General features: G+C 36.7%; 1 protein-coding gene across 1 annotated transcript; it reads right to left on the reverse strand.

Annotated features, from left to right (window-relative positions):
- Nucleotides 1-4,085: 4,085 nt before the first annotated feature.
- On the reverse strand, nucleotides 4,086-4,955 carry LOC131006554 (cytochrome b-c1 complex subunit 8-like). The gene is made up of 2 exons (XM_057933697.1): nucleotides 4,638-4,955; nucleotides 4,086-4,296 (listed from the first exon to the last, which is right to left on the reverse strand). Exons 1-2 carry the CDS (start codon nucleotides 4,805-4,807, stop codon nucleotides 4,248-4,250), a joined length of 219 nt encoding a protein of 72 aa, XP_057789680.1. The 5' UTR covers nucleotides 4,808-4,955; the 3' UTR covers nucleotides 4,086-4,247.
- Between the last annotated feature and the right edge of the window lie 7,180 nt (nucleotides 4,956-12,135).

A 12,135-nucleotide genomic window follows, 5' to 3' on the forward strand; every position in this document is an offset into this window, starting at 1 on the left:
AACTTGTTCTTTGTAAGTATAGTTGGCACTCGTTCAAACCTCCCCCCCCATAAGAGTGTTTTGAGTGATTCGGAGGTCATAAGGGTTTTCTGTCTCTGAGAGTCTTAGCACGGGTTGTGCTAAGCAAGAGAAATCCGACGCGAGTGAAGCATGGGTACTGAAGAAGGGTTTTCTTCAGTGTACGGTTGTGTGCACCCGGCAAGCACACGGTTTGGTTTGCAGTGCACCTGTTAAGCACTTGCGGAGTGGATTGTTGGTCTGATCAACCAACCGTGGATGTAGGAAAGGGTTTTTCCGAACCACGTAAAAGTCTCTGTGTTGTTTACTGTTTTCAGTTTTACATTCCTACTTGTGTTATTTCATTTGATAAAACTGAACACTGACTAACTGCAAAGAGAAACCATAACCAACAACTTGCTCCACCGAGGTTATTGCGAAACTAAGTTTAATTTCCGCTGCGTATGATATCAGTCTGACTGATCTATCTTCTGATAGTCAGGAAGAGTGTTATCATCTCTGTTTTAGCAAACTCGACTGAAGCTCTTACCTGATAACTCTTTACTGAAGAGCTTTCAGTATCAGTCGTCAACCCTGTTTGGTCAAAACTGATTTCAGTAAAACAGGCGTCTTTATTTGCATGCAAAGTTTCGTTTTGATCTCTGACAGAGATCCCTCTGATTGAGGATTATTTAAAAATAGCCCATAGGTGTATTCCCCACCCCCCCCCCCCCATACACCTATTCGAGACCCTCAGGACCTAACAGTTGCCCAACTCCAAAAGGTTGTCTCTTACTTTTTCCTAAAACGCACTACTCACAAAACCCCTTTGTAAACTTCCCTGTGCACCCTATCACATGTTGCTTAGCTAGCTCATTTAGGGCTCTCTCACCAACATGACCCAATCTCCTGGGCCACGTTGCATAATCTACCTTTACAACAGCTTCACATTCACAAATTAGTGTATCAGCTTCAAGGTAGTATAGGCTGGATCTTCTTATGCCTTTCATGACTACCTTTTCCCCTTTCATGACATATAAGGTACCATTTTCAGATTTCCTGTCACAGCCCAAAACCATTTAATTTTTCTATTATTTTTATTTGAAAGTTATTAAACTTTTAGTTATGAAAAAAAAAAATTACTTTGATATTATGCTTTAAATATAAGATTTTCATTTACTATAAGAAAATAACTAAATAAAAATATATACTTGGAAGTTAAGAAATCTACTACATATACATACGGAAGTATAATATATATATATATATATATATATATATATAGGGGAGGGCTACGGTAAAAACACTTCTTAAAATATAAATATAAACGTTTTTTAATGTACGAATTTTATCCAACAGGGTTACGAATTCATCAAACATGGTTACGAATTGTGAAAAATAATTTTTTGCTACCTTTGGGATTCGAACCCAGGACCACGAATTCATCCAACAAGGTTACGAATCATCCGTAGATCTTGATGATCTAAGGGCTGAAAATTATTTATATTTTATATTTTAAGAAGTGTTTTTATTTTAGCCCTCCCCTATATATATATATGAATGGCTACGTGTAAATGTTTTTGAAGGCCTAGTATTAAAATCTAGGTATGACTCATGAAACCTAAAGATTTCCTATTACGATGACTCATCAATTTTTAAATGAAAGAATTTACTATAAATAAGGTCATTAGCCATGAAATAAACGCACAAATATATTACAACATTTCAGAGCTCAAACTTTTCATCAGAGTGGCGCAATGGAAACGTTGAATATTTTAATTTGCTCAATTAATTTTCGAAGCTCAAGTTACAGGTGTGGAATTTATTTAAATACATGCCGTGATTATTTATTGTCCATTTTAATAATATGTGTTTACCATATGTGTTATGACGTATATTTTGAGGATATCGCTAGGGGCCCGTAAATAGGGTCCAGGACTTCACAGTCCTTGGATTGCCACAATGCGATTTGAGGTATATTTTGAGGATGTCACCAGGGGCCCGTAAATAGGGTCCGGGACTTTAATACTCCTTGGATTGCCACAGTGCGAATATTGAGGATATATATGAAGTGACCGTATGTGTTTACTGTGTTATTATCTTGGATAATTATTACATGTTCCCACACTGAGTGTACTCTGTATGCTCATCCCATATTTAACATTTTCATGTTTCTAAGGTCGGAGGCGCGTGGAAGGTCGAATGGCGAATCAAATATTTTTAATTTAGCTGTACTTAAAGATGTTATGTTGATTAAAGTGTTTTAAATAAAATATTTCTTTCTTTATTTTCACATTAAATATCTATTTATAGTCATGATTTTCCGCGTGCCTTTTCATTTAAATTTAAATTGGATTTTGGTGTCACATTTCCAACTGAAACCCTTTGACTCTAATGTTCCAAGAGATATTAAATTCCTTTTGAGTTTAGGAATATATCTCACATTAGACAAGATTTTTACATTTCCATTATGCAGCCTAAGCTTAATGATTCATATTCCTTTGACAGAACATACCTCATTATTTCCCAACATTACTGAGCCTGCATCCTGAAGTTTTAGCTCTGAGAACCACTCCTTATGAGGGCACATTTGGAAGCTACATCCAGAATCCAAAATCTAATGTTGATCAATGATGCTGTCAACAACATTCAGAGCTTCTGCTGTATGATATTCTTCAGCAGCATTTGTGGCATTTGTGGCTGGATTCTTTTCATTTTGTTGTTTCTTTTTGAATGAATAACAGTCTTTCTTTAGATGCCCCGGCTTCTTGCAGAAATGACATTTCCTTGTCTCCTTGTTCTCTGCTTCTTTATCCTTTTCTTTTCCATTCTTCTTCCAATCTGCAGAGCCTTTCTTCCCTTTCCCCTTTTTGAACTTCTTAACATTCAGTGCTTCGTTTCTAGTTTCTTGCTTGCCTTCATTCACTTTCTGCAATTCTTTCGCCTTTAGAGCATTTTGAACTTCCTCCAAGGTGATGGAATTTTCTCTACTGAATAGCATAGCATCTTTAAGATGCTCAAAACTCTTCGGTAAAGCATTCAATAGGACAATCGCCTTATCTTCATCATCGATCTTCACATTGATATTCTCCAAATCATCGATTGATTTGTTGAATTCATCGAGTTGATCTTCGATCCCCTTTTCCTCAAGAAACTTATACGAGTATAATCTTTGTTTCATGTATAATTGATTGGCCAAAGATTTTACCACAAACCGCGAGTCCAGTTTCTTCCATCGCCACTTCACGAAGCACTTTGTCAGCAAGGCAGAGAATTATAGCTCTATGTGCCTTTTGCATCTTGTCGTCTCTCTCAGATTTCTTGATATCCTCTGGAAAACCATTTTCTCCTTCAAGCGCTCCAGCTAATCCTTGTTGAACTAGCATCGCCCGCATTTTGATCTTCCATAAGGCAAAATCATTTTTGCCATTAAATTTATCGGCGTCGAACTTCGGTGAACTCATCGCCGTGGCTTCGTTTCCGGTAGACGGTGCCAATCTGTTAAGAACAGATGCCGATTCTTGGCTCAAGCAATCAACGAACAGACGAGAAATAAACCGTATCAGGCTAAAGACACAAGATATACGTGGTTCGACAAGAATGCCTACGTCCATGGCAGAGTCACACTTTTATTAGATTGAATCTTTTCTGATCAAGCTACACAATACACCACGAAGATGAAACAGTACAAGAAATCATCTCCAAATCTTTCCTCTCGCAATGAAACTCTTCTCTCTAGTATATGCCAATCAAAACTCTCAGCAATCTATACAAGACTAGAATACATGTATATATACTGAAAAACAGTAGAAGAAAAAACCTTCAGCTGCATAAGTTCTTCTAGAATTGGTTCTATCAGACTCTTTACGCAGCTTTGCAAAACAGTCCTTGAACAATAGTTAATTGCTCATAAATCCTTTATGCAAACGTGGAAATTACACCAACATATAACACATATATATAGCAATAATATAATGTTTCATTTACTAAAAGATAAATTAATAAACACGCAATACTGGATTTAAATAATAATAAAAGACCGGGTTGGTACAATTATCCTGCAAAAAGAAAAGAAAAAAAAAAAGAAATGGAGCTCCAAAACTTGCAGTTTTTGACTGAAAAAATGTATTCGGTGTCAACACATTTCGAGATCTAATAATTCAAAATTCAAAAGTTGAAGAATTCATATAAATTAGACAAAATGAAAATACACAGCTTATTCAGCTGCAAAACTCAAAATTGGGAAGTTGTCAGTATCTGTGCTCCATCTTCTCCTTTTCCAGGTACCATTGCACATATCTGCAAACCACAAAAGAGCAAACTGATAAAAATACTTAGTCAAATTACTAACAGATTGCAATGGTTGGGGATACAACAAATTCGACAATAACAAGGCAATGCCTTATATTAGTATTACGAGAATTTATCCAAGGCAGATTATTAACCATCATTTTCATTCTACATATTCAATTCTGCAATACAAGGCGTGTTTAATTAATAAGCATTGTATGTGATTATCAATTCCACACGAAGGAATAACAACTCCATAGTTATTCATTCAAAACTACATGAACCTAACCTAATGTGGAGATGCATGGTGATCGGCCACAGAAATTCACAGACAAATGAGAAATTCTTACGAATAGGTGCCGACGAGCGGACCGAGCAGGAGGGTAGCGCTGATCCAATTCTCGAAGATCTTATGGGAGATCTTGTCGGGCAAATCCTTCCAGAGGCCGGGCATCACCTTCTGCTGGAACGGCGACAGGGCGTATGTCACCGATTTCATCTTCACCGCTATTTTCCCCATTCTCTCTCTCTTTCTCCAAATTATCAGAGCCAACTAGGGTCAAGAACTTCATAGGCAGGCAAAGAGTGGTTAAACAATAGGAATTGTATTGGAAAATTTCTATTGATCCGTGCTCCTCGGCCTTGAATCTTTCTTCCCCTTTAATTTTTTTTTTAATTTTTTTATGTTCAATCAAAATTAAAATTGCTTTATATAATAATAATAATAATAATAATTTGGCCTAATTTTCAATGAAAAATAGTGAAAAATATATATTTTTACTCTTATTAAGGTGGATGATTTTTTACTTTTTTTTTTTCTCGTTTTCATTTTAATTATAGAGGCGATCTTAAGTGCAACCTGTTGCATCTAGACCCAAACCCCTAAAAAACTGCGCAAATATATATTGCAAGCATGAAGTAAAAAACAATTCAGCTACCAGTTTTCAACGCCCTCATAGAAGGGTGGGGGTTCGAAACACCTCTCCAGCGCTTTTTTTTTTTATTTTATTTTTTTAAGCTGATTAGCACCGGCCTGTTGTGTTTAATTATATTTCCAGTTTGGTGTAACACTGATCGCTAATTCCTAGCGTCTCCTAAATTATTTGATATTTTTGACTCGAAGGTTAAGGAGTAGATTGTAGTGATGTTCTCTGCTAGTGACTTATTGCCAGCTTCAAACTAAGGAAATTCTGCTCAAAATTCTAATAGTGCGCTGCGCTATAAATAAAAATTTAGAATTCTAAAAGTGAATGGTTGCTTCAGCATATATAGACCTAAGTTCTCTCGACAATTAGAATATTTATTAAAGTGCCATCATATATACTGAAAGTGCCATTTGTATATATAAAAAGTATTATTTATTAAAACAAATAGTGCTCATTTAATTAAATTAAGAAATAAGTAATATTATACTCCGTCCTTATAAAAAATATCCATTTTTAAATGGCGCGAGTTTTAATAAAATAGTTTAATGTGTTGTGATTGGAGTAATGGTCCCACTTTATTGTGAAGTAAAATTTACCAAAAATAAGTTGGATATATTTTATGAGGACGGACGAAAATGATAAATTGGATACATTTTATAAGGACGAAAGGAGTATTTAGTATCATTTACTGTATATAAAAATGTCATTTACATATATCAATATGATTGAAGTGGGATAAAATACTTCGTGACAAGACTGACATTGAGATTTTAGTGTGTGTGGGATGTTTTTCTCGATATGGTTAGGCAACCATACTCCACCATTTGATCTAACTAGTACGTCCATCCGTACAATGCACGACGAAATTGAAATTAACGATATGTTTAAATAAATAAATAAAAATATTAAACAGAATCAAAATATAATAAATGCAAAATATGGTTTAAAAATAAAATACTAATCACTCAATAAAATCTCAAATTTAAAAATGTAATTTTTAATTATGTATGAAGTGTAATGATAATTATAGTTATTAAATTATTTGATAATGAAAATTAATATTACACATTATTATTATAGAGTATTTCACATAATAAATAAAGAAATATTTTTATACACAAATGTAAATAATATGGCGAATCATGATCATGTTGTGTAAGGTTGTCTAATTGGTTATCGGGTTTTGGATAATCCGTTAACCGAATCGAAATTCCCGGGTTTGGGTATCCAATAACCGAATTTTTTGATTATCGGTTCGGTATCGGGTATCATTTTTAGAAAAATTTCGGGTATCGGTTAACCCAATAACCGAAACGGGTTAACCGAAATAACCGGAACGGGTTAACCGAAATAACCGAAAATTATTTAATGAATTATTTAATATATATTTTATATACATTTTAATTATTAATTCATTAATTTATTTATTTTTAAATAAAAAAATCGATTCTTAGGTAAAATAAAATTATGATATATTTAAAGTATAAGAATGAGCTTTAGTCTAGTGGATAAGTTGCTTTGTGTATTTTCTAGAGATTAGGGTTCAAATCCTTTATCTAGCAAATTATTTGAATTTTAATTTTTTAAATGGGTATTTCGGATACCCAAATAACCGAATCGGGTAACCTAAGCGGTTATTGGGTAACCAAACACCTAAAACGGTTTGGGAACAGTTAGTGAAATATGACAATTTCGGGTTCGGGTAACCGAACCTGAACCGATCGACAGCCCTAGTGTTGTGGGGTGGTGGCCTCACGAAATTGTTGAGATTAAGAATGTTGCCCGTTCGGACATGTCTACTCCCTCGTACGTTAGAATGGTTCTCTGACAGCCATGGTTGTTTGCGCGATGGTGTTGGGTGGAAGCTTTGGTGGGGGTGTTTCCTCTGCTGCATTTTTAATGCGGCTAAGTTTTGGTTAGAGCAGTTGGCTCTTTCGTTGGGGCTTTTTAGCAAACAGTTTGTGAGCACTTTGCATGGGGATTTAGTTTTTTGGTTTGGCTGGGTTGGTTTGGTGCTCTGCTGGTGCTGCTTTGGGTTTTGCGGTGGGCATAGGCTTGGGAATAAGTCTACGTTGTGGCGAAAGATCTCTAGGGAGGCGGTGGTGTTTGGAGCGATTTACAGCTCTTTTGCAGGCGGCGGGCGCGCTCGTGCCTGGGGCTATTGTGGTCGATCTCCGTTGGCTACCCGATGATGAATTTGCTGTTCATTGGTCGGGGATTTTGTTACCACCAATTGGACTATCATTGTGGAATTGGTGAGGGGTTCTTTAGCCCAGTTTCTTCATGCGTTTCGTTCTTTCTTTGGCTTTTTCAGCTTTTGTTGGTTTTGCAGCTGTTTTGTTTGGGATTTTTTTAGCGGCAAAGGTGTCAGGATTAACTTAGGGGCGATGGTAAGGCCGGAGTTCCTGAAGTTAATCCACCCTTTGTTGCTTTTCTTTTTTTTCCGCTTTGAGCTCTTTAGATAGCTACTCTTTTTCCTTGCTAAGGGTTTTTCCATTGGGTTTTCCTTAGCAAGGTTTTAATGAGGCTCGGCCCTTAGTCTGCTCTTTTGTGCTTTCAAGGGTGGGTTGTTTTAGGTTTTTTCTTTTGATAAAATCGTCATTTAATAAAAAATACTCCCTCCGTCCACCAAAAATATGCCACAATTTCCTTTTTCGTCCGTCCACAAAAAATATGCCACATCCATTTTTAGTAGTAGGGTCCACACCATTCCACTCACATTTAAAGTGGGACCCTTACTCTACTACCAACTTCACTCACATTTTATTAAAACCAGTGCCGAAAGTAAAGTGGCATATTTTTGGTGGACGGAGGGAGTAATAAATAAAAAGTTGTAAAATTTTAACAAAGAGAAATAAAATAAAATATTTTAAATTTTAATAATTTGTTTACTTTAAATTCATTTTTTATAATTTTTATACTATATTAAATATCTTTTGACGAACTTAAACTTAATATACACATTGAATATTTTTTTCATAACTTACATTCGACGATGTTTAGAAAAGAATTAAAATTATAAATAAAAACGAAAAAAATTGTAAAAAATTGATGGGAGAAGAGAGAAAAAAAATAGAGGAAAAAGATGGAGGGACAAAACTCATCTTTTATATAGATTATATAGATGACGTCATGAATTAATAGTACATAACATGGTATTAGCTGTGTTACTTTTTCTAACTATTGAGACTATGTGTGTGAGAATTATGTTAGATCTTATTGAGAAGCTTAGTTTTTCTGGTAAAAAAATAAAAATAAATGACACTTTTATTTAATACAAATGATATTTTATCAATGATCTTTTTTATTAAAATAAATTATACAACAAATGACACTTTTAATAAGAGAAAATGATACTTTTAATATACGTAAATGATATTTCGTAAATAATACCTTCTATAATTGACACTATTTGGATATATAAATGTCACAGCGTATAATTGACATTATAAGCTTGAAATTGACACTATTCGGATATACAAAGGACACTGCGTATAATTGACACTATAAGATTGAGATTGACACTATTCGGATATACAAATGACACTATAAAATTAAAATTGACACTATAACATTTTAAATGACACTTTGTATAATTGACACTATAAGCTTGAAATTGACACTATTCGGATATACAAATGACGCTGTATATAATTGACACTATAAAGTTGAAATTGAAACTATTGGGATATACAAATGACACTATAATATTGTAAATGACACTATTCGAATATACAAATGACACTATAAGATTGAAATTGACATTATAACATTTTGTTGGGAACTTAATGGAATATCCTAATCCTTGTTTTGATGATACCAAAATCCATAGGCTTTGTTTGTAATAGACTAGAAACTGTTCGAACTCAAGTGTTAGAGTTCTTTTCTAGTTTAGTTGCTGTTCTGAAGACTGAAGAACGAATGACTGAAGACTGAAGACTGAAGTTGCCGATTGAGGTATCAGTCGAAGAATCAGTCTTGAATTGATTACTTAATGCGTGCCACGTGGAATCAGCGAACTAATACTAAAGTTAAGTATCAGTTAAATATTTTTCCTCGGACTGAACCCCAACGTTCAAAGGAAGCCACATGCTCCAGAAGTACAACCGCATTAAATGCAGAGATCTCAGGATCGTCCTTTCTCTGCAGAGGTCATTCCTATTTGGTGACTACTTTATCAGAGACGTCGCATCTCGTGCTCTTCAACATAGTCGTTCTCACCAAACAAGGAACCTCGAAGATTGAAGCCTCAACCCAAGTTCAAATTACTCTCTAACGGAAGAAATCTTGAAGACCTTCTCTGCCAACGGATCTATTCAAGGCTTCTCCTATAATTAGCGCTCGAGGATCACTTCAATCTTCACCGATTCAACAACATAAGCTGAAGCTCTGCCAAAATTGTGTCTCAGCGAAAGCTCAAATTCCCCAAAGCTTGAATCGAAGAAGAGAATCCCAAAGCCAAAAATCAGTCACTGCTAATTACATAAATTCTCTTAGACCTTAGGCAAACCTTGATTATCCAAAGCCTAGGTCAAACTAACTCCAAAGAACTTGTTCTTTGAAGTTTAGCTGGCAAGATTTCAAACCTCCCTTCGACCGATAGAATCGAGTGTTTGAGTTGCAAAGGAGTTCAGGAAGGTACTCTGACTCCGTGAGATCCTAGTGCCAGTTCGTGCTAGGAGTGAGAAATCTAACAAGGTGTGTTGGTACTGAAGATTGGATCTTCAGTTGTTTCGGTTGTGTGCACCCGCAAGCACATGGTTCAGTTTGTTGTGCACCCGTAAGCACGAGCATCGGTTTGTAGTGCACCCGTAAGCACTTGCAGAGTGAAGTTATTGGTCTGATCAACCGACCGTGGATGTAGGAAGTGTTTTCCGAACCACGTAAAAATCTCTGTGTTATTTACAGCTTTCAGTATTTCATTTGTTACTTGTGCTCTTTCTTTCATAAACTGAAAACTGATTAATAGCAAAGAGAAACTTAAGACTAACTACGTGCTCAACCCAAAAGGCTATTGCGAAACAAAAGATTTCCACTGCGTGTGTTATCAGTCTGACTAGTCTATCTTCTGATAGTCAGTAAGATTTATAACATCTCTGTTTATCAAACTCAACTGAAGCCTTACATGCATCAGTTAAGTACTTGTGACTTAACTGATAACTCCTTACTGAAGAGTCTTTCAGTATCAGTCGTCAACCCTGTTTTGGTCAAATCTCTTTTCAGTAAACAGGTGTCTGAGTTTGTGACGAAGCCATCGTTTGAGCTTCACGTAAATAAAATATCATGTGTCCACAACTAGACTAGCTAGTGGTAAGTCCAGAGTCGAATCCACAGGGAACTAAGCAGTAACTCCTCCTGCCAGGGTGTCACTAAAAAGGGTTTGTGTTCTGACGGGTTCTGACCACAACGTGCTTATGGGCACAACAGGGTTTCCAACTAACACTGAGATGACAAAGGTAAATGAATCAAATAACAAAACAATTCTGACTTGGGTTCGAATCACTAAACATGAACTAGGCACTCGGTCATTGGTGCAAAGATAAATTACTATACTCGCATACCAGTGGTTATAGGTATAAGAATTGTTGCGCCCCTATTGTCACTCGTCACGCACGTAAAAACCCCTTGCCCAATCTATCCTTTCAGTTTATGATCCCTTAGAAGTTTCCACTAATGGAAATCAACTACCCCGGGCAACATCCACGCTCTCTGCGATGGCCTATCGCTAGTTGTGCTTTGCCCAGAATGCCTTAAGAATTAGATAGACCCACTTGACTCTTACGCAGATATTTCACCGCAGTCACGGCTCCAACACTCGTTGTACTATTTTGGAGGTCGATGGCGTCTCGCCTTTGCCCAAAGTTTACTTGTGGCCAAAACTCCCTAGTTAACTAGTGATCAATTAATTAACCAAGTTGCTATAACCTTATTGGAATCAAACCTAGTGTATCAGGAATATGCTCATACAGTTGTTATGCCCAAATTAGACCTCTCGAGTTAAGTGTTCATGCTTAGATTATCTTGCCCAAATCAGAATATAAAACTAGCCAGACATAAAGTAAATACCAAAAGCAAAGGACATGATAAAAGTCAAACTGAAAATACTTAAAGAAATTAAATAGTGCTTACGGCCAAAGGTGCCGCAAGGAACATAAACAACGTAACCTAGAACTATGCCCACAGCCTGGGCAAGCTTGAATTTCAGAGCTCGTAACTAAAAGGCACAACGGCCGGTTTTTCAACACCCTCGGCTTCAAATGATCCTCGGGTATATATAGGCGCGACTAGGGCAACAAAAGGCCCAGCCCATGTTGTTGCGGCCTGATCCATGCAAGACATGGAGATGCTATCCACTTTTCAGACCTAGTATCTAGAAGATTTCTTTCCTTTCGGATAAGGCAGAGGTTTAGCCTTATCGGTCCCTTCTTGGATGCTGTCGCCTTCGGCCCATATTAAGCACCTACTCCATAGTCTTGCCTCGTCCATCTATTGTGCTTCTGACTTCCTTCTCTGTTCTCCTCCTCATGCTTGCCAGGTTTCGTGCGGTACTTCTGGGCACAAGGGATGGTTTTGCCTCCGAATCCCTCTTGCTTTCGGCACATGCCTCTTTCACGGAAAGTGACAGCAGTTCTGACCCTTAAAGCACCTTTTGCCCATAAGCGGGCCCTGCCAAAGAACTACGCCCTCCCAGGCGACCAAACAACACAATACAAAAGGAAATGACTCGATCTAGACCTAAAACAGACATGAAAACAGAGCACAAACTTGGGCTCATCACACGCACACACTTTAAACACGATTGTCCTCAAGCGTGCCTTGTCCTGGAGCAGCCTTGTCATGGGTTGAGCAATTTTTGCAAAATCCTTGATGAACCTTCTATAAAAACCAGTGTGCCCGAGGAAACCTCGCAATTGCTTGATGT

Source organism: Salvia miltiorrhiza, chromosome 1 (genome assembly GCF_028751815.1).
Source record: "Salvia miltiorrhiza cultivar Shanhuang (shh) chromosome 1, IMPLAD_Smil_shh, whole genome shotgun sequence".
In the NCBI taxonomy this organism is placed as follows: domain Eukaryota; kingdom Viridiplantae; phylum Streptophyta; class Magnoliopsida; order Lamiales; family Lamiaceae; genus Salvia; species Salvia miltiorrhiza.

Bases quoted from the DNA above. Each gene is read 5' to 3' on its own strand.
- LOC131006554 (XM_057933697.1), bottom strand. From the start codon at position 4,807: ATGGGGAAAATAGCGGTGAAGATGAAATCGGTGACATACGCCCTGTCG. The intron at 4,297-4,637 runs GTAAGAATTTCT...TGTGGTTTGCAG, and splicing joins CCGCTCGTCGGCACCTATTC to ATATGTGCAATGGTACCTGG.